At 54.5% G+C, this 20,007-nt stretch overlaps 4 protein-coding genes across 4 annotated transcripts; 2 read left to right on the top strand and 2 right to left on the bottom strand.

The window, feature by feature from the left end:
* Positions 1-118: 118 nt before the first annotated feature.
* Positions 119-3,136, bottom strand: PG985_002183 (UvrD/REP helicase; the record flags this gene model as incomplete). Its single annotated transcript, XM_066821952.1, has 2 exons — positions 119-1,947; positions 1,996-3,136. 2 exons carry the CDS (start codon positions 3,134-3,136, stop codon positions 119-121), a joined length of 2,970 nt encoding a protein of 989 aa, XP_066689384.1.
* A 2,158-nt stretch (positions 3,137-5,294) lies between these two features.
* Positions 5,295-6,848, top strand: PG985_002182 (uncharacterized protein; the record flags this gene model as incomplete). The annotated part of the gene is made up of 1 exon (XM_066821951.1): positions 5,295-6,848. The coding sequence occupies one exon, from the start codon at positions 5,295-5,297 to the stop codon at positions 6,846-6,848; it is 1,554 nt and encodes a 517-aa protein (XP_066689383.1).
* A 2,481-nt stretch (positions 6,849-9,329) lies between these two features.
* On the top strand, positions 9,330-12,326 carry PG985_002181 (uncharacterized protein; the record flags this gene model as incomplete). The annotated part of the gene is made up of 2 exons (XM_066821950.1): positions 9,330-10,055; positions 10,125-12,326. The coding sequence occupies 2 exons, from the start codon at positions 9,330-9,332 to the stop codon at positions 12,324-12,326; spliced, it is 2,928 nt and encodes a 975-aa protein (XP_066689382.1).
* A 2,268-nt stretch (positions 12,327-14,594) lies between these two features.
* Positions 14,595-17,894, bottom strand: PG985_002180 (Sodium/hydrogen exchanger family protein; the record flags this gene model as incomplete). Its single annotated transcript, XM_066821949.1, has 4 exons — positions 14,595-16,217; positions 16,294-16,631; positions 16,719-17,472; positions 17,727-17,894. 4 exons carry the CDS (start codon positions 17,892-17,894, stop codon positions 14,595-14,597), a joined length of 2,883 nt encoding a protein of 960 aa, XP_066689381.1.
* Between the last annotated feature and the right edge of the window lie 2,113 nt (positions 17,895-20,007).

Raw genomic sequence — 20,007 nt, 5'->3', positions numbered from 1 at the left:
GGGTAGACAGTGACTATCATAGCATTCATGCCACATAGTTATAAATAAATTTTACTAGTGTCCCAGACGCGGTTCATATCTCATGTTTCATCGTACATCGGTTGTATCATCCCTCTATCTATGGGCGCTTGATGGTAAGTGGTTTGAAGGGCTTCTTCAACCGGTCCATGGGCGCAATACCCTCACGGCTCAGGCCAGCTGGTCTCTTAACCCCGCGGTACCCTGGCGCCTGAGGTGCGAAGACAGTTGTAGAATGGAAGCAAGACGCTGGTCGCGTCTGTTCCTCTTTCGCCACCACTTCTGAATCCGAATCCTCTTCCTTCTCTGGCTTCGGTGGCGAGCTGGAGAAAACGGCATACTGTTTTGCTGCTGGAACAGCTTGCGCCGGTTCGGACGGCGCTGGTTTTGTCGGCCGGCTTGTCATCTTCGCGGATCCTAGCTTGTGGCCCGTCAATGCCGGCTCGATGCCTCCAGAGTCTTCTTTGTTAATTGTAGACATGCTCTGCTGTGTTGGGTATGTGAGATTTCGTCTGTTGCCAATACTCTGAGATTGGCCAAGCACACGGCGCGACTGGAAAACGGGGGGCAGAGCTTCCGGTGCTGCCTTTGATTGATCGTGATCCGTGATCACGAACCCACGCAGTGTCCTCTGCGCTGGAGGTCGATTGGTGACTGGCCTCCGCGAAGGACCAGACGCTGGGGCCGGGTTTGCCCGCGGCGGCTCTTGCGGGTTCGACACATGATGTGCCCCGGCCGTGGTAAATCCCGGGAGAGTGAAGGAAGAGGACCTTTGCATTGTTGTGGAATAAGGCGCATTCCATCCTTCGACTACTTCGGGTTCAATCTGGCCGGTATTGCTGATATGCTGTGTCTTGTGTCTCTTGAGCTGGCGGACTTCAGAGGAGGCTACATTAGATGACCTCCCTGTCTCCTTGGCTTCAGTAGGGTCGGCGAAGAGGTTGTCCTCGATAGGAGTCATATAAGCCATACCCTTGTAGATGACGTCCTCAGGTGGCAATTCACGTTGCAGTATCCTTCCGATTTCTTGCATGGTCGGCCGCTCAAACGAAGGACCTCGTTTGAGGAACTGCGTTGCTGAGAGATCCTCGACGAAGGGTGAGAGCTGCAGAGCATCGTTATTGCTGTGCGAGCCATAGAGAGGGCAACTAAGATAAAGCAATGCTTGCGCACGAGTCATTGCGACATAGAGCAGACGCCGTTCTTCCGCATCATCATCAGATCGCACATGCGGGATCGAGCCCTTATAAACGGCTGGTATGAAGACCATGGGCCATTCAAGGCCTTTGGCGGCGTGTATAGTCGAAACCGTGACGAGAGGTTTGTCCTGGTTCTCGCTATCGGTTTGTTTATCAGAAGCCAGCGACACGTTCGCGAGGAACTTGGCCAAGACATCTGTTTCGCGAGCCTGGTCCACACCTGAAATGTCCGGTAGAGCATCCTCCTCTGTGAGGCTAGGATCCTTCATGAACTCTGCGGCGAGAGCAACGAATTCCTGAACATTGGACCATCTCGATTCGAAGTCGTCTCCGTATGTATCTTCCAGGTGTTTCTCGAACCCCAGGTCCTTAAGGAGCTGCTCAATCAATTCCACCAGATCAAAACCTTTCCCCTGTGTGGCGTCTACCCATTTTGCGCGTAGATTGTTGATCAGCTTTAGCAGTTCCCCGCTGATTTTTTGTTCTGTCTGCTTCCTAATATTCGTCTTGGCATTGCGATCACCGCGACAATGCTTCACCAACAGTTTCCACAAACTGGTCGAGCCTCGTTCGGCCTCTTCAAGGAGAGACTTGATTGTCGCCTCACCGATTCCTCGTTTCGGGACATTGATGATGCGCGCGAGAGCATCATTGTTCTCGGGCTGGTGAATGATTCGCAGGTAATCAAGAATAACCTTGATTTCGGTTCGTTCATAGAACTTGAAGCCACCTGACAGAGGGTTAGCGAAATATGGTGATACGCGCAATAACTACATACCAATCATCTTGTAAGGGATTCCACTCCTGCCGAGTGCAGACTCGACGTGCCGCGAGAGAGCTGCGGATCTCAGAAGAATGGCAACATCGTCATCTCTGAGCATGCCGCCAGACATGGCCTTTGCACGCTTGATCTCGGAGACGATCCAAGCCGCCTCGTCCATTTGATTCTTAAGTCTCCGAAGAACTGGACGAGTGCCTTTCTTATGGACCGGCAGCAGAACCTTCTCGTATCGATCCTTATCTTGCTGAATCACCCTTAATGAAACGTCAAGAATGGAGCTTGATGATCGGTAGTTCTCCTCGAGGGAGATCTCTTCAGTGCCACGGAAATCTCTGAGAAAGCGGAACAGATTCTTTATCTCTGCAGAGCGCCAACCATAGATACTCTGGTCTGGGTCTCCAACAATAGTAACTCTGCGTCTCTGCTGTGCGAAGAGTCTCATGAGTTCGTATTGGACTCCATTGGTGTCTTGATATTCGTCGATCAGAACGGATTGGATGTTGGAAACACACGAGGGATACTGGCGCAACAGCTCGACGCAGCGCACGAGCAGATCATCATAGTCCAGTAGGTTTGATCGTTCAAGGTGCTGTTGGTACTCGGTGTAGCAAGTCATGAAAGCTTTCGACTCGACGTCCTTTGCAGCTTTCGATTGGGTCGGCGCATCACCCACAGTTCCTCTGGCCTTCTTCTTGCTGATCCAGGCTTTGGCAGCCGGAGGATCGATCTTGGCGTCAAGCCGTTTGCAAATTCGAGTGATGATACCTCGAGAGTCAGAATCATCTGCAATCGCAAACTTAGGATCCAGTCCAATTCTTTGGCCATAGGTCGCCAGGTATCGGCGAGCGATACTGTGAAAAGTGCCGAGAATGATCTTTTTTTCTCGGCCGCCGCCAAGTGCCTTGCCGATCCGTTCCTTCATCTCGCGGGCGGCCTTGACGGTAAATGTCGCGACTAACACGTCGCATGGCTGATAGCCCACATAGTCAACAAGCCATACCACCCGCGAGGTCAGCGTGTGGGTCTTTCCACTGCCGGGACCAGCAAGAATAGCAACCGTAGAGGCATCGGAGGTGACAGCCTGGGTCTGCGCTTTATTCAGCGTGCTGAGCAATGACGCATCGTGGACGACGGCCATGTTGTGTAGAAGCGCGCTTATGGACACGCGCCACCTGGGGGAAAAGATTGCTGGTAAGACGTGGGTCCCATCGAAATGCTAATCATGCCTCATATAACATATGAGACGAAAGCAGGGCGTTCTGGTGATGCACGCGTTCGGTGTATGGAACGAATTAAACGTAACGTGCACATCCCAGGCCAGCGCGTGAGTTGTAGAGACGGAGCTAAGAGTGCCGTCGCGGTGTCACGTGTTTTGGTGCTAGGTGTTTTTGGACAAGCACGATAAAGCGGATCATTCACACTTGGACACTCAAGATTCCCTATTCCTGGCTGTGCTGCCAAGCATACTAATGACGATAATGAATACGTCCATGAGGTCTGTTAGAGTTTTTCCAGAAGCATTGGTTTTGAATGTAAGGTAGATTAGGTTTCCAGAAAACAAGATGAATCTGCGCATCCCATAGTGTGAGAGAGCAGTTCTGCAAGTACTCGACATGCCACTGCGAGGGTGCTGCACACTCTAAGTCTCTTTTGGTAGCTATCTCGCAACACGCGCTTCAGAAACAGGGAGCCGCCATGCCGTTCGTTTCAAATGGCATATAAAACTGGCTATTTCGTTATTTCCTAGTTCGATCATCCAATTTACTTTGGCGAATAACTTGTTTAGTGACTGTTGTATGCACATGCTGAAAATCCTTCGACCCCTAGGTCCCGCACCACGCTATATTTAAAATGCTCGGATGGTAAAGGTTTATGCCGCCAGGGAACACGTTCGTCGCGGAGGCAATAATGTCAATTGAAGTATACCACGGCGTAGATTTTCACCATTCGACGAATTTTATTGAGAATACCTAGCGTGGTGGCGAGGGGTTCAAGGAATTCCAGCACATGCAGGAATCGCTTCACTTGGCTGCATGTGGGAACCGGTCTTTCTACCCAAAGCTGCATCAATTATTGCGACCCAACAGAGACTAACAGAGGTTTCCTAGCCGAAGAACCTCAACGGCGCACGCTTCAACCCGTAGCGACCGCCCATCCGGTCTTATCATTTCAATCTAGTATAGAATGCTAAAAATGTAATATCAGAAAATCGCATGACGCAGAAACAAACTTATTTTTAAGCATATTCTTGAGGAGACTTTCTTTCGAAACGAGAAGCAGTGCAGGCAATTGCTGTCAATGCTGCCCGGAAAAGCCGTAGCGAGGATGGCTATCCTGTAAGAATTGGGCAGTGTTTCGACGCTGTCGTCTCCCCCGCTGCTTCTGGAGGGCCATTAACCGGCATTGCAGAAACAAATCATGCATAGTTTATCTTGCTCGGACCCCGAGCACCCCAGGGTTGGCTGTTGCAGTGCATCTGTGTGACGAAGGATCGGCCCCAGGTGTGATTGACAGGAGTTAGCTTGAATAGGTAGAGCCGGATTCCCCGACCCAGGGTAAGCAAGCAATCAGAGCCTGGTAAGGCGAGATGTGCAGAATTGGTCACATAGAGAAATGGTCCTCATTCGAAGGATGGACATTGATCATGACATTGAAGATTGTGTTGAGGGCTTATATGGCAGGTTTTAATAGATCCATTTTAGACCGGACCAGACCAGATCCCGACTGGCGGTGGCGGCCATATGCAGTGAGCAACCAGCATCGAGCAACAAGCACATCTCTCCCGCATTTGCAAAAGAACAGGCAATTAAGGCTTGGCCAATCAGGGCGAGGGGAGCGGCGGTGGCCAGGGGTCTTCGAGCTGCGGGGTCGAACAGTGCCGTCCAATCGCGTAGCTAGCTCGATTCTTGAGCGCTTAACTGCCCCTGCCATCTGCTATACTCGACCAACCAAGATTGAGAATCTGCACCGACTGCTGCCCGCGATGTGAGCACAATCGCCATTCGATCGTCCTCACTGGGCGCTATTTACGGATGTTGTCACGCATCCGGCACAGGTCCCTGGGCCTTCCCAGCGAGTAGGACAGCCCCGGCCCCCCCAGGGCGCCAATTTGTTCATGTCGGTATCGCCCTTCCAGGCCCACCTCGACACATGATGGACATCACCAGCCGCTATATACCCTTTTGTCCTCCCATAAGCTGCATTGACCTGGTTAATCCTCGATCAACATATGTTTCGACCATATCCGCAAGGAGGCTGATGAGACAAATGCCGACGAACCCTCTGGGTCTGACACTATGCAGCCTGGACCTTATAGTACCGCCATCTCACTTCACTTCGTCCTGCTCTTGACCTTTTCCACATTCATTGACTCTTGCTCCTCTGCCCCCTCTGTTGATCAAAGGGACAAGAACCACCCCTCACGGATTAAGCGCGCAGAAGACGGACCTCCCTTATCAGCTGGGGCTCTCACGGATCCCTCTTACCTGCCTGCACAGATCGGTGGTATCGTCGGTGCATACGCTCTCTCGCTCGTCATCGTTGCTGCCCTCCTTCTCCTACTCTCCAAGAAGCGTCGCGAGCATCTGGCCGCCGCAGAAGAAGACGAGGAGCTCAATATAGCATTCGCATTCACTCTCGACCAGGCCGTCTTGGACCCAAACACCGGCTTCCCCTATCCCCTCCAGTCACCCAAATCGCCCATCAAGAACTTCTCCAGGCCCACACCAGAAGAAAAGGAGCCGACTCCGTACATTTTCCCATCGTCTCAATCTCAGTCTCAACCCACGAGCGCCACTCTCGGAAGCAATCGTCTAGTTGATCAAAACGTGGTAAAGGCAGATCACGCAATGGCACAACAACAGCTCGAGGAGATGTACAAGTACGTCATGGAGCAGGAGGAAGCAAAAGCTGCTGGTGTCAAGCTTCAGGACGCTCCGGCGCCAATCATCAAGTCGCCACCGCCTTCCAGCGCGGCGCCGCCAACTGGTATCCTCAAGAAGTCCAAAAACAAGCCAGCGAACCTGGACTTGGCCAAGCAGGGACCAGAGAAGAAAGAGTCCCGCGCCTCTTCATTGTTGTCGGCGCTCAAGTCACCGCGCAAGAAGGCCGCCGCAAAGGGCCTCAGCATCTCATCGCCCATCATGACTCCCATGTCAGGCGCATTCCCACGTCAGGAGGGAGAGGAGATGGAGAGAATCCCGCCACGCCAATACGCCCCAGCCGCCCCTCCGCCAGTGCCTTCTGACCAGCAGCCATACTATGACAGACGTGCCACGCGCAATGTGGCACCCATGACTCCCCCGGATAACTCACCGGAAAGCACCCTGAGCATAGATGAAAGGTTGGACGCACAAATGGCAGCCAACGCACAATTCGGACACTCCCGCAATGCATCTCAAGCGACATATGAGCAGGATCCGAGCTCGGCCACAACGGATAGATCCACGACACCACTTGTTGGCCTGCCATCATCGCCGAAGCCTGGTGTCAACCGGTTTCCGTCCTTGCCAGCATCACCCAAGCCAGGTGCGACATTCTCTAGGCCCAACGCACCATCGGCCGTAAGAACAGGCGGTGCTCTCCCTCTCAGAGCATACGAGCCGTCATTGGCGTCACCCTCTATGCAGACGACCAAGCAGACCGTCTTCGAAAGAGCCCCGCTATCCCCATCGGGCCTGAGAACGCCCTGGACGGGTGCTCCGGTGCCATACACACCGTACCAGCCGCAGACTCCATGCATTCCGATTACGCCTTCGCTGGTCACCAAAGCAGACCGCAAGCGCATGAAGAGCATGAACCCCAAAACGCCAACCTTGGAGATGGTCAAGTCATCGGACGAAATCTGGTAGAACGCGCCACTGGGCCGATGAAAAAGTTGTTTGAATCATGTCCGGCTAAAGAAAAGGGTTACGCAAGTATACACAAGACGCCATCGCGCTTGCATCCAGTGCGGCATTTGGCGCTAGAGCCGTGCAATGCATATAGGGGTTTGTCTTTCTGGGGTTGATTTCCTTCTTGATGATGTGATGAAGGGGGCTGGAGTTCTGAGTAGAGTGGCAACGACCGGGCTGTTGTGCTTTGTGTCATTTCATGCGTTTTTTCTTCATAATATTATCACGATACCACTTTGAATCATTTCACTCGGGTTGGCAGTTTTTGCCTTGGGCATGATGGCTAGGGTCAGAATAGGGTCAGAATAGGGTCAGATAGGGTCAACAATTGTTTTAGACGTTGAAGCCTGAATCAGCTGAACTGAATGTTTGCACACTCGGCCTCCGAGGAGGCTTATTTGAACCAGTCGCCCACTTAATGTTAACCTTTGTGAGGCCAGGCTTGAAGTAGTCTGGAGCCTAGTGATTTTATTGACAGATGGTTGGACCCTGTAGCATCGGAAAGGGCCGATGCTAACACAGGATTGCTGTGGGGAGCGAACAGTCCCATGCTACACGAGAAGCGCCGTTCTTCCGGTCAACGGAGACACAACATTGTCCCTCTGACTGACTCCATCATCGCAACGACGAAGCTCGAGGCCTCTGGGTCGGTTGCCGTATTCAATGCCGTGTCTCATTTCACATGTTGCTTTGATGGTGATAGCCTGGCAATAACTCAAAGAGCAAAACCTAGTAAAAGGGTCCCAAAACAAGGAAAACGAGGGGGGTCGCGATGCCTTTTATGTATGTGAGCCGGAAGGTTACTTTGGCGCTGGTGGGCTGCAGAACGGTCCGAAGACTACCGACGGCATCCGGTTCCTTTCATGGATCTCGACAAGGCAAGGTTTAGCGATGCTGTCATTACTCTATATCAGGTACGAACAAATGAGTCGGAGGGCAGGGCGCTACTGGTCTACTGGTAGCAGCAGAGCAGGACAGGCACCAGATGGCTTGGAAGAAAAGAAGGCCTTCCCGTTTCCTCGCCTTCCTCGAAATGCCAGGGTCTGGACTTCTCCGCTTAGGAAGGCGCCGCGAGAGCCGATTTGTCGATGTTACTCTCAACGGTAATAAAAAAAGATTTGATCCAGATTTTCCTACAGTGTCAATCTTGGTAAATCCATTGAATCGGCGTGGCTAGTGCTAGACCGGGTCGATAATCAAATAGACTTCGGTTAGGCGTTGGGTAGGTATGCGATAGATCAGAGATGTACACATGTGTGATGTATTCCGCTGATATATCGGCTGTGGTACTTTTTACCTACCGTTTTGCTAATGAAGAGGGAGGGAAAAAAGAGTTACGGTTCTCGGCTACAATGCCTTTTGCTCGGACACGTGGATCTTCGGGCTGTTTACAACGGGGACGGGGGACACTAGCCAGCGACAAGAAAAGCTAGGTACTTGGGCGCACATAGGACGGGAGGCGGTAGGAAGCCCAGAACTGCTTGTAGCCAGGCAGTCGCTCCAGTCATCAGTAGTCCCTCGCCATCCCTCGCCGTCCCTCTTTTCTTGACCCCTCGGCGGGTGGGACCGACTAGAGCGAATTTGTCTCAGTATCGTTCGATTTCCCAAACGCCCCCTTGCTACGCCTTAACCAAAGGACGCACCAAGACGAGCCTAGAGTCCAAGCACCACCACGTCCTGACAGTCCCAATCGTCCAGTTCCAGTCCCGTTCACTCACATTCTCGTCTCTTCCCGCTCTAGCACCCCCCCTCTCCACACGCCATACTCCCACACCCTCCAGAGCAGAGAAGATCAAGCAGAAGAAGAAGAAGCGCTCCAGCAAGGCCCTTACTCTGAGACGCGGGTATCGAACGATCGATCAGTTGCTGTAGGGTAATAGAGATTGCGCAGGGCAGAGAGAGTCGCGCCGGCTACGGGTGCACGAGTTATTGGCTCCGCCCGCAGAGGAAACACACATCCAATCTCCTGGCTTGCTTGCTGCTGCTAGGTTACTGTGTGTGTGGGTGACAAGGCAAGGCCTTTCTCACCAACATCTGAGACCCACTGTGAAACGAACGACTTCGATCTTTGAGCATTGTATCGAATCGCAATCTGCCCGTTGTGGTTCTACAAACTCTCCATCAACATCTTTCAAATCCACGATTGCGCATTGTTGGCCCTCCTCGTCTTTTATCTTTCCCGTTTTATATCGAGCTGGACATCTTACGAGCCTACCACCCCCCAAAACCTACCTTGCTAGGGCCCGTAGGCTCATCTTGTTTACCGCCCGTGTTGGCCCAAGGCCTGACCTGATAATCAGCCCACCCACGCCCATATCGCCTGACGAAACACCCCATTCTTACAACATTCACTGACCAAGAGCGGCGGTTCCTGCAGACCTGGCCTGGAATCAAGCAAATCCAATCTCGACCCTTTGCATTGCATGCATCTAATTCCCAATGGCCTTTTATGATGGCAACGAGGGTGGTGTGCCAGCCACGGAAGCCGATCAGATCTTTGGCGATCCTAGTTGGGCATTTGACGATAGTCAGCCGTTTGACACTTACGATGCTACAAACTTCTACCAGGACAGCTGGAAGCCTTCGGGACAACAACCTGTAGCTGACCCGAGCCTGCTCCCGCAACCTTCTACCGAAACTGATCCAACGACATCAACTACCGGCGCCGGAATGTCGAGTGGTCTGCTAGCTACAGCAACACCATCGAACGTCGCCCAGCCTCATCACACCACCACCTCCCTTTCAACCGGGAGTTACAACACCCTTACTGAAGCCCAACGCGAGAAGCTCTCCAAGATTGCCATGCCGCCGCATTTGCAATACCACTCGTCGCCAAAGAGCGAGCCGAGTCCGGAGTCGGCCTCAAGCGCCCGCAAATCTCCGTTCATGTCCTCTCCCGAGGGCCAGAGCCAATCGAGTCGGAAGCGAAAGTCTTCCGCCGACGACGACGAAGACGATGATGACCTGGAGCATCCTATGAAGAAGTCGGCCCATAACGCCATCGAGAAGAGGTATCGTACCAATTTGAATGACAAGATCGCCGCCCTGCGTGACAGCGTACCAAGTCTACGTATTATGTCCAAGAGTGCTCGGGGTGAGGATACGACCGAGGATCGCGAGGAACTGCATGGCTTGACCCCTGCACACAAGCTCAATAAGGCAACTGTAAGTTCCTGTCTAAATCCCGGCGTCTCGATTCGAAAAGTAGTACATTGTGGCTAAACCTTAATGTAGGTCCTAAGCAAAGCAACCGAGTATATCCGGCATCTCGAGAAGCGGAATAACCGGTTAATGGAGGAAAACAACACGATGCAAGCGCGCATCGCGGCTTTTGAGAAGCTGTTCCTTTCGGGTGCCATGAACGGCTCGTTAAGCCCTATCCAGCAGCAGCCCCAACAATCACCACCGGCCTACATCACCGACTCTCGAGGATATACCAACTCGCCCATGGCCACACCTGGCGCGAGCGACGGTCAAGGGATGATCCAAGTGCCAGATGACATGAAGCGTATATTGGCTGCCCAGTTGGCCGTTGGACAACCCTACGCTGTCCCTCAGCAATCTTACAGACCTAATGCCTCGCTCGTCCGACAGCAACAGATCCAACAACAACAGCACCAGCAACCAATGGATGCCAGAGGTTGGCACAATGCCGGTCCTTACTTCGGAAAGTTGATGGTAGGCTCTCTAGCCGGCCTAATGGTCCTGGAGGTCGTGCGGGAAAGTGAGCAGAACAATGAGTCAACGGAGGGTCGTGGGCTGTTTGCTCTCCCCGTACAACTTGTGGGCTCTTTGATGTCTTCCTTGAACTTCAACTTGATGGGTTACCAAGTTGGTTCCGCCGATCTTATTTACTCGCTCAAGCTTCTCCTACTCTTCTGCAGTGTCTGCTGGTTCTTTTTGCCAGCGCTGCTCAAGCCCAAGTCGCCCGGCCCGAAGAGTGGAAAGGAATCCCAGGCTTCACCCGAGGCAGCCCCGTCCTTGGCCTCTCCGATCCACGTCCGACGACAGGCATGGCTTACGGCCATTCAGACTGTCTGGGTGCCCCGGCACAACTTCTTCCTTGAAGCCGCAGCTCTTGGCCTGAAGGCTGTCAAGCTCAGTCTCCGAAATCTCATCGGCGTTACGGGTTACCAGATGCTAACGGGACTCACGGAGGAACAAGAGATTGCTCGAATTCAGGCCTGGGCGATTGCTCTCGATGCCCAATTGGCCGGTGGTGATGTTGAGATCAGCAAGAGCCGGCTTACGTTGACCCTCCTCGCGTCGGGTACCCTGCCCAACACCCCCCTGAGACTCATGCTCAAGGCATTGCACATTCGTGTACTGCTTTGGGAGATCGGCCTCACTGGCGTACAGCTTGGCATTGTAAACACTTTCGCCTCGAAGCTTGCCCGAGCGAAGTGGAACGAGGCCAAGCATCTGCATAGACTTCTGACCCAGCTGCGACGCGGCGGTCGGGATCAATCGGAGGACGAGCTTCCCGACCATCTGGCCATGCTGCTTGAGCAGGACGCCGATGAGGTTCTCGATACCAGCATCATTCAGCGTGTACACAACCTAGCCTGGAACCGCCCCACGGCCCACAACGCCATCGGTGTTACTGATGGTATGGACACCGTGGTGGAAGATGCTGCCATTCTTTCCCCAATGGATGCAGTGGCTGCATGGTGGTCTACAATGACCCTTCAAACCGCTCTCACGAACAGTCTCCTGGTCCGCGAAGAAGAAAATGGCGACATCAAGCAGCTTGTTGAAGATGGCATTACGCTTGCTATTCGAACCGCCCCTGTTGGCTCCGTGGCGCAGAATCGTGCACTTGTCGCTCGCGCCGTCTTCTTCAACGAGAAGCGTGGTGCTAACATTGCTGCCGTCATCCAGGCCATTGGTCCGTTGGCGAATTCGACATTTGTCAACGAACCCTCCGAGACAGCACCATCATCGCCTACTACGCCCCAGGTCAAGATCTCGCCATCTGTCCTCTCCGAAGCCGAGATTTACATGTGTCTCCAGTGTGCCAAATCGATTGCACACCTGCAGCGCTACGGCCCTCCGGAAGAGCCTACTGACGTATACTCCATCATCGAAGACGACATTCACGTCAGCGACGACATGTCACTGCTTGGGTATGCGTCGGCCTTCACATTGATGGAAAGGCTCGCCGGCCACGAATTTGCGGCCGAGGCCTGCAGCGGTGCGCTCGAGAGACTATCCGGAAGTCTCAGGATCTGGGCTGGCAAGGACCTTTGGCTCGAGCAAGAAGTCAAGCAGGAGATGGTCGAAAGGTGCCTTGCCGTGACCAGAGCCGTTGTTGGCATGAACATGGAGACGGACACTGGCTATGGCAGCATGTCCGGGAGCGACGATGATGATCACTGCAGCATCACGGATGACGAGAGTCTTAGCTCCTCAACCATGTCGGTAGGCTCATCATGATTGGTGGGGCTGGCGACTCTGGAAGACTGAAACAACTCCCAGCGATATCCGGTAGATCATCGTGGGTTTTGCCGTCCTCGCGTCTCCACTTGTCCGGCCTTGTTGAGTGGGGTTTCCATGGGTTTACCCACATGTTGCATGACTCTGCTATCTGGCCAGCAGCCCTATAAGGCTCCGTCAGCCGGAGGCGGGTTTTCTATTTGAGGAGCATTACGGAGTTACTATCTGGCGGGCGAAGCGTTGCTATTGATGTTATTGCTTTAGTTGAAGGTATATAAATCCTTTTTCGTGTTCATGTTTGGAGGAGTTGTTGGCTCTACCATGGCTATGGGCGGATCTATGGCGTCACGTTTGTGTTGCTCCTCCTTGATGACGCGGATGTCTTTCGCAAACACCACTCTTTCCTTATTCTTTTTTCATCTACATATAGTTGCGCATAACGCCTTTTGTACGGGTTTCTATGTCCCGGGGAAAGCGGCGTTATCATACACGGTGATGGGGGGATATACTATTCAGCTCAGACACGACGGCTGGCCGAAGAGGGAGTGTGTATCTACTCTGGGGCATGGGAGCAGGTCCAAAAACAGGTTCGGCATAGAAAGGACAGTCTCTTTGGGTGTGTACAATGGTCGACCACGATGCCAAAATATAATCTTCACAAATACTTGTTTGCCGTTCCGAGCTGCGCGCCGTGCATTGTGAAGTGCGCTCGACCACACACTACGCATCCCTCTCGTGCCAAGGGGTTATGGCCTGGGAGGATGCAGGTGTGCTTTCTTTTCCCATTTTCTCTACTTTGTGGGGAGTAGCGTCGTGTGGCGCTTCTCGAGGTACCCCAGCCTGCTAAAAGTGGTCATGTGCATGATGTCTTGTGTTTTTTTGAGCTATTATTTCTTTTCCGGACCCGTCGCCTTGGTACTGGGTTCGGGATGGTCCATATCGATGTCTCACTCGAGGAAAGCAGGCTTAAGGATACTACAACTCCTGCATGGAAGGGTGGGCCTACCTGCCTGCCCATCCTTTTGCTATGTCGATCACTGATATCGTTGGTACACGACGTATGTAACTTTCATGGCGATGGACAGCTTCTGGTAAAGCTATCCGTGCATCATACCTTGTCGTCACTTTACTTTTCTCCCCGGCTGTTGATATCGCCGAGATGTACGACGAGGATGGAGGCCGGTGAGGCCCCAATCCCATATTCTGGTAACGCTCGTAGATCGATGGTCTGACTTTGAGACATTCGGCGTTGTGCGCAGCTAATCACAAGAGCGGCTCAAGTCGTATGTGGCGTCCCCTCCAAGAGGCTTCACCGTAGCCGAGCTGAAACGAACCCTCCCCCCATTCCCCCATGAGAGGGCTGGGGACTGGGGATCGTCACGCGGGCTGCACTACAGCTTGGAGGGACGGCTTGACGGCTGCTGGAGAATACCTATGAGGGGACCCCTACTTGTCCTGATTAGAAGTGTAGATTTGTTCGCCCTCTTCTCCCGATGGCTTCCTTCCAGAGCTGCGCTTTCCGGCCTGCCTCCTTATTTACCTACTTTGGTATTGCTTGCATCACACCTGCTGTTCTGTGGCGTTTACATTGCATCGTGACGGGCCGATAGGGAGACTTTCTCGTGATGTGCGATGAGAGTGACTTCACCCACCACACAACCGTGGTACGAGTATTCCTCCCTGACCGGGCGGTATCGTCGTAAATTCCCGACAAGAACTACACTGCATACAGGAAGGACGGACCAGGCGATGATCGACACGGGTGACTGCGAAGGTATTTCCCGGCTCTGCTCGAGTACCTTCCTTGTTCGATAAAAGTTGGTTCTGACGAGACATATGCCAATGTTCCAATGTGCCAATGTACCGATTGAGTCCTTCAGTCGCCCGTTGGCTCTTGGTCCAGTGGCGTTTGTTCAACAATAAAGCGGCGGGCCAGAAGGCTGTGGCAGGCAGTAGGCAGGTAGCATGCGGCTCATGGCGGATGGGGAAAAGGCTGGGATCAGTCAAACTCCGTTGTGTATTGCCAGTCAATGGTGAAGACCCTTTCGTGCAGCCGGAGCCCAATGGCCCTCGAAAGAATAATAAATGTGCTGAGTATCCGTAGTACTCCCTCTTAGATGAAGAAGAAGTATACAACAAACGATGGTTATCGTTTCCAGTCGTATATGTGCCCGACCTCAGACCCAATATATAGAAATAATGTCATTCAACTCCAACGTCACGTAGAGACTCCTGCCGCCCCTAGATATCATAGCCCGTAGACCAGAATCACGTGTAGATGTTGTTGCTGTCCACTCCTGGCCCAGCCGCCTGAATGACCAAGATACTTGCCTTGAGCCCACCCAGGGCCATCTTCTCGCCGAGAAGACCGACCGTCTTGCGCAGATCCTGGTTCTCAGGCGTGTTGTTAGAAGGAGTACTGCTGCTCGCACCACCAGCGCCGCCAGCACCAATACTAACAGTGGCTGTGGCGGTGGTGGCCTTCGATAGCGCCGTAGACGACGTCTGGTGCTTCTTCAGTCTCGGGTGCCGGCGGCCCACGACGATGATGTCTCCAGCATTGCGCGTATTTTGGCCCACAGCCTCTGCAGCAAGTCTCAAGGCAGACTCCACGGCCGCGCTGCTGCTAATCGTCACTTCAACGAAGCTGATGCATTCGACGAGGGTCGTCGGGAGCGAGCCGCGCACCTTGGAAAGCATCGAGCTGTCGTCCTGGGCAGCGGCGACCTCGGCAGCAGTCGCAGCATACTTGTCATCGCCCATCGTCGAGTCAGCGGCGACGGTGATTTCATCAGCGTCGTCACCGGCAGCATCAGCATCCTCCCAGCTCAGCTGCGCGATCGTGGCGGTGACGTGCGGGCTCCGGGCCAGCTGCAGCACGAAGCGCAGGGCGGCGCGGTCGTCGGCGCCGCCGACGAAGGGCAGGAAGATGTGGTGGGACTTGTCCGCGACCGGGGGCTGCGCGGCCCCCTTATGGCTGCGCAGCGAGTACCCGCTGATGCTGTGAGACAAGCCGCCTACCTCCGTCTTCTCTAACCCTGACTCGACGCCACCGGGAGTGATGCCACTGCCGAAGAAGCCGTTGCTGATGAAGATGCCCACGTTGCAGACCGCACCCGACAGCACGCCCTGGACGAACTCGTGATGCGACCGCCCCCCAAAACGGTCCTGCGGAGAAGACACCGCCGGCGCCGATTCGTCGTCCGTACGCTTGCCGGCCTCGCTCCACGGGACCAGCACGAAGTCGGACTCCTGCGCCGCGGCCTGTGCCGCGACCGTCTGGGCGTAGGCGTCCTCGGGAACCACGACGACGCTGCCCGAGACGGCGACGTCGTGCAGCCGCGAGAAGGTCTTAAAGGTATTAACGACGGGGTCCCGCCGGGCGAGCTCGACGTTGTCGCTCTCTGTCACCTTCATGACCGAGGAGGTGCGGTCCGTGAGCTCCAGGATGCGCAGGCCGTGGACTTCGAGCGGCCGCTTTTTCTTGGCTGCGGCGGGTTTGATGTTCTCGTCGTCGACCTGCCTTGGCGTGGGAGCTGCTGCTGCGGCGACGTCTTCTTCGGTCTCCTCGCCGAGGAGCGAGATGAAGGTGAAGATGCTGGGGAGGCTGTCGATCCGGAGGTAGACGAGAAGACGACGGATGCTGGTGTCTTGCAGCTTCTGGGCCGAGTCTGCTACGTTGTTGCTATTGTGTGCACCGTCGTCTGGCCCATTGAGTGGCGTTCCGCTCCAGTCGATCTCACCACGTTTCCATTGCTCAAGCTTCTTCTGATACCACGGCGGATACAGCCATTTTGTCAAAGGGGCCGTAGCCACCGTAGTCACCAGAGCCATGACCACGAAAATTGTGAATGTGGTCTGGGAGAGGATCTTGGCTTGTAGCCCGATATTCTAGAAATAGCACAGCATTATCAGACCCGAGCTCGTACGCCCAAGTAGCATGTGAGATAATTACATCTCGACTTACAAGAACGATCAACTCGACCAACCCCTTGCAGCTCATCAAACATCCAATGGTGAGACTCTCCCGCCAGACCAGCCCGCTGGCCCGGGCCGCGAGAGTGCCACCGGTGATCTTGCCGGCAAAGGCGATGGCGCAGACGGCCACGACGTAGGCCCAGGTCAGCCCGTCGTTCAGCAGGCCCAGGTCGGTGTTCAGACCCGAGAGCGCGAAATACAGGGGTAGGAACAGGACGGTGACCAGGTCTTCAATCTTCTCGGTCAGCTTGATGGCGAACCCCCCGTCGTGCGGACAGATAAGCCCGACGAGGAATCCGCCAAAGATGGGATGGACTCCTATGATGCCTGCGCGTGTTCGGTTGTTAGGAGCCGTAGTCAAAAGATAATTTTCAAAAGAAAAAAAAATTGGCGAATAGAGACTATCCAGCTTACCCGTGAACCAAGCCGACGTCAGCACGAGCAAGACGGTCAACCCGACCACTCCCTGCGTCGGCCCATTCTGAATACTGCCCGTCCGCCTGAGGACCCAGTGAAACCCAGGCCGCACCGCGAAGACGAGGACGAGGACCCAGCCCACGGCGACGAGCAGGACGTAGAGGGCCACGAGCCCGGAGCTGCTGTTGACGAGGGCGACGCAGAGGGCGAGGAGGACCCAGCCGACGACGTCGTTGCCGACGCCGGCGGCCAGGACCGTGACGCCGACGGGCGTGCGCAGCAAGCCGAGCTCCGAGAGGATGCGGCAGAGGACGGGGAACGCCGTGATGGCGAGGGCGGTGCCGATGAAGAGGGCGTAGACGCCGAAGTTGATGGGCACGACCACGGCCGTCCCGTTATCGCTGCCGTGGAACTCGTGGTACAGGCCCCAGGCGACGGCGCAGCCGAGGCCGAAGGGTAGGAGCATGCCCGCGAGCCCGACGGCGAGGGCGACGCGCCAGTTGGCGGTGAAGAGGCGGATGTCGACCTCGAGGGCGATGAGGAACAGGAACAGCACCAGGCCCAGGTTGGCCGCGTTGTTGAGGACGGGCATCGAGGCCGTTGGGAAGATGGCGTCGCGGAAGCCGTGGATCCGCGACAGCACCGACGGCCCCAGCAGGATGCCGCCGACGACCTCGGCGATGACGCGCGGCTGCCCAAAGCGCGAGAGCGGGTAGTGCAGCAGATGGCATAAGATGATGATGATGCCGGCCTATATACGGGTGGGTGCATAATCAGGGGGCGATTAGTCTCCGTGTTTTTATCAACAACTGGTTTTCTTTCTTCCCGTGGCAAACGGTAAATAACCAAATAGCTACATATACATATCTGTTTCTCTTGATCTCCAAGGAATATCTATCTGTTACAACAGCAGGAACCAAGTAGGAGGTCATTATTGTTCCTTGTTTTCTCTCAATTGCTTCACTAGGTTTGGTCAAATAAACGGGGTTTGCCCCCTATCCGTACCTGAATGATAAAGAGCTTGATCGGGTCCGAGGCGCTATACTCGTTGGGCCGGACCCCTTCGAGAATGCCTCCTTGCGGGGTGGCCCGATTGGTGCTGGTAGGCGAAGCCGCGGCCGAAGCCGCCTTGATAGTGGTTGTCAGCACGGCAGTTACTGTAGCGGTTGCCATGATGATGCTGCTGGTGAGATGTTGTCTCTATCAAATTCATGCATCGATGATAGCAATTGGAAGTCAACAGGGCCCGGCCCAAAAGCGAGAGATATACCCTCACTCTGTTCAGGTCGGCCGTGTCCCCTCACCGGTGACATTCAGTCTACTTGAGCCACTACATGAGGGATAAACCACGCAGAACAGAAAGATTTCGCGTGGGACGGTTGGGGCAGGCACTTCACAATCGCCGGCCAATCACATCTTGGCAAGCTCGCCGAACAAGGGCCCCGAATCGACGCCATGGGAGCTGCTTCGTACAAAAGGCAGATAGATGAAGCCATTTTGACGATAAGAATCCTCTTCGGTTCACCCAAACGGACCGCCACTCTATAGCAACTAGACGACGGTGGGAGTGGGGAGACAGAGTGGACAGACTCCGCTGAGTCTGGCGATCACCTCCCTCTGCCCCCCAGGTTTCAGCTACCCCTGCTTTCTCGCCGGCTTTGTTAGTTGCGGGGGGGGGAGGAGGGGAGGATGGGGAGAGAGAGGGAAAGAGAGCGAGGTGAAGCCCCGGACCTTCCATGCCGCTTGCTGACATTGAGATCATCCTTCTAGAGGGTATATGTGTCCCAGTATCAGACACGCCATCTTCGTTACAAATCGTGGGCTGGTGGCTCACATGGCTCGCCGGTGTGGATGGTCAGCCCAACCCGATTCGCCGCGCGTCCACCATCCATCATTTCTTGTCGCATCTGTCGGGGACCAAGAAGGGTCGAGCTGAAATGCGCGCCTAATCGCTAGCATGGGGGCAGCCAGAGATGTGTGTGTGCAGGCTGGTGGGCATCTGACCACTTCCTCTCGCAGTGTACTTCGTAGGCCGCGTCTAATTAAAGCAGTCAATGTACATGCTCACTAATGACGCCGGAACCGCAGGGGAATTGGCCTGAAACTGGGCAAGCGAGCTGTCCAATCGCGCCGCGGAGTGCCGTCGAATCCATTTGATGGCTTGCAGGACATGTAACCTCCTTTGCACATTCAGCCCCGGTAGAGCCACGTTGGAACGTGGACGATCCTTCTCTCCCCGTGTCTGTCTCTCTCGGAGCTCGGGCTAGCTTGGTCGGGGTCATGCACGAAAAGGACCACTGCGTCTGCGTTGGATTGGAAAGCATGGATATGGTAGCCACCAGATTTGGGGCCAATCTTTTGTCTGTCTTGTCGTTGTTGTTGGGCGTTGTTTAGACAAGAGAGCCGCAGCCGGGGCGATATTCCCATTGCTTCTTCTTTCTCGGTCTCGCTTCCGGTCGCGCCTTCGTAAGCCAGATCTGTCAACTTCGGACTCGGGGTCGAGCAAGCAAACAAAGAGCCCAGAAAAAGAGAACACCGAGGGGAAGGACGCCTAAAGATAGAGTTCTTACGTAACCCACGTGGTGTGCCACGATGACGGGTAAGAGCGTTTTTGGATGGGGTTGGGCCGGGGACTTTTCCTTCTTTCCCTTCCTCGAACCAACACGTTTTCTCTCCTGTCGAGAGCCGCGCAGGTGTCAATCAACTCACCTGTCATGTCAGACTGCCCGCGCCGTCCGTCTTACCTGCTTTTGTCTTGCTCCGCATAGGGCTGAGAATGATCAAGTCCGACAACAGCAGCAACAACAACAAAATCAAGCAAACTTCGCCATGGCAAATATGATACGCGTCAGCCAGCAAAATTCGGAGAATATGTTGGTCGGTAGTCTCGCCGAGCTGATTAATTACATACTGTTTATCATCCAATCCGATATCCTCCTCGGGTCAAACGCGCCATGCGAGGGACAACGACGGGACCTTGCCGGCATCCATTGAGAGAGAGAGAACTGCATCCGGTCCCCTCATGTCGCGCCGCTGAGGAGCATCCAACCATATAACTAAACCCCCCGGATGGCTCACTGGCGGCGCAACCGTTGCAGTTGTTGGTTCCAAACGACGCCGGTCCGTCCATAACTGCCTCTTTCGTGAAAGATCGCACCCTGTTGTTGACTTCTCATCCTGACCTACATAATGTATCAATGCATGCACCGACCATCGCATTGCAAGCCCTATGTACTTTGATCCCCTGATCCCATGCCTCTGACGCCCGCCACGAGTGGAGTTTGGG

The sequence above is a fragment of the Apiospora marii genome (assembly GCF_038362585.1).
Source record: "Apiospora marii strain CBS 49790 chromosome Unknown utg000002l_segment0_segment0, whole genome shotgun sequence".
Taxonomy (NCBI): domain Eukaryota; kingdom Fungi; phylum Ascomycota; class Sordariomycetes; order Amphisphaeriales; family Apiosporaceae; genus Apiospora; species Apiospora marii.
The sequence above is the reverse complement of the archived record's forward strand: the minus strand, read 5'-3'. Positions and strand labels throughout refer to the sequence as shown.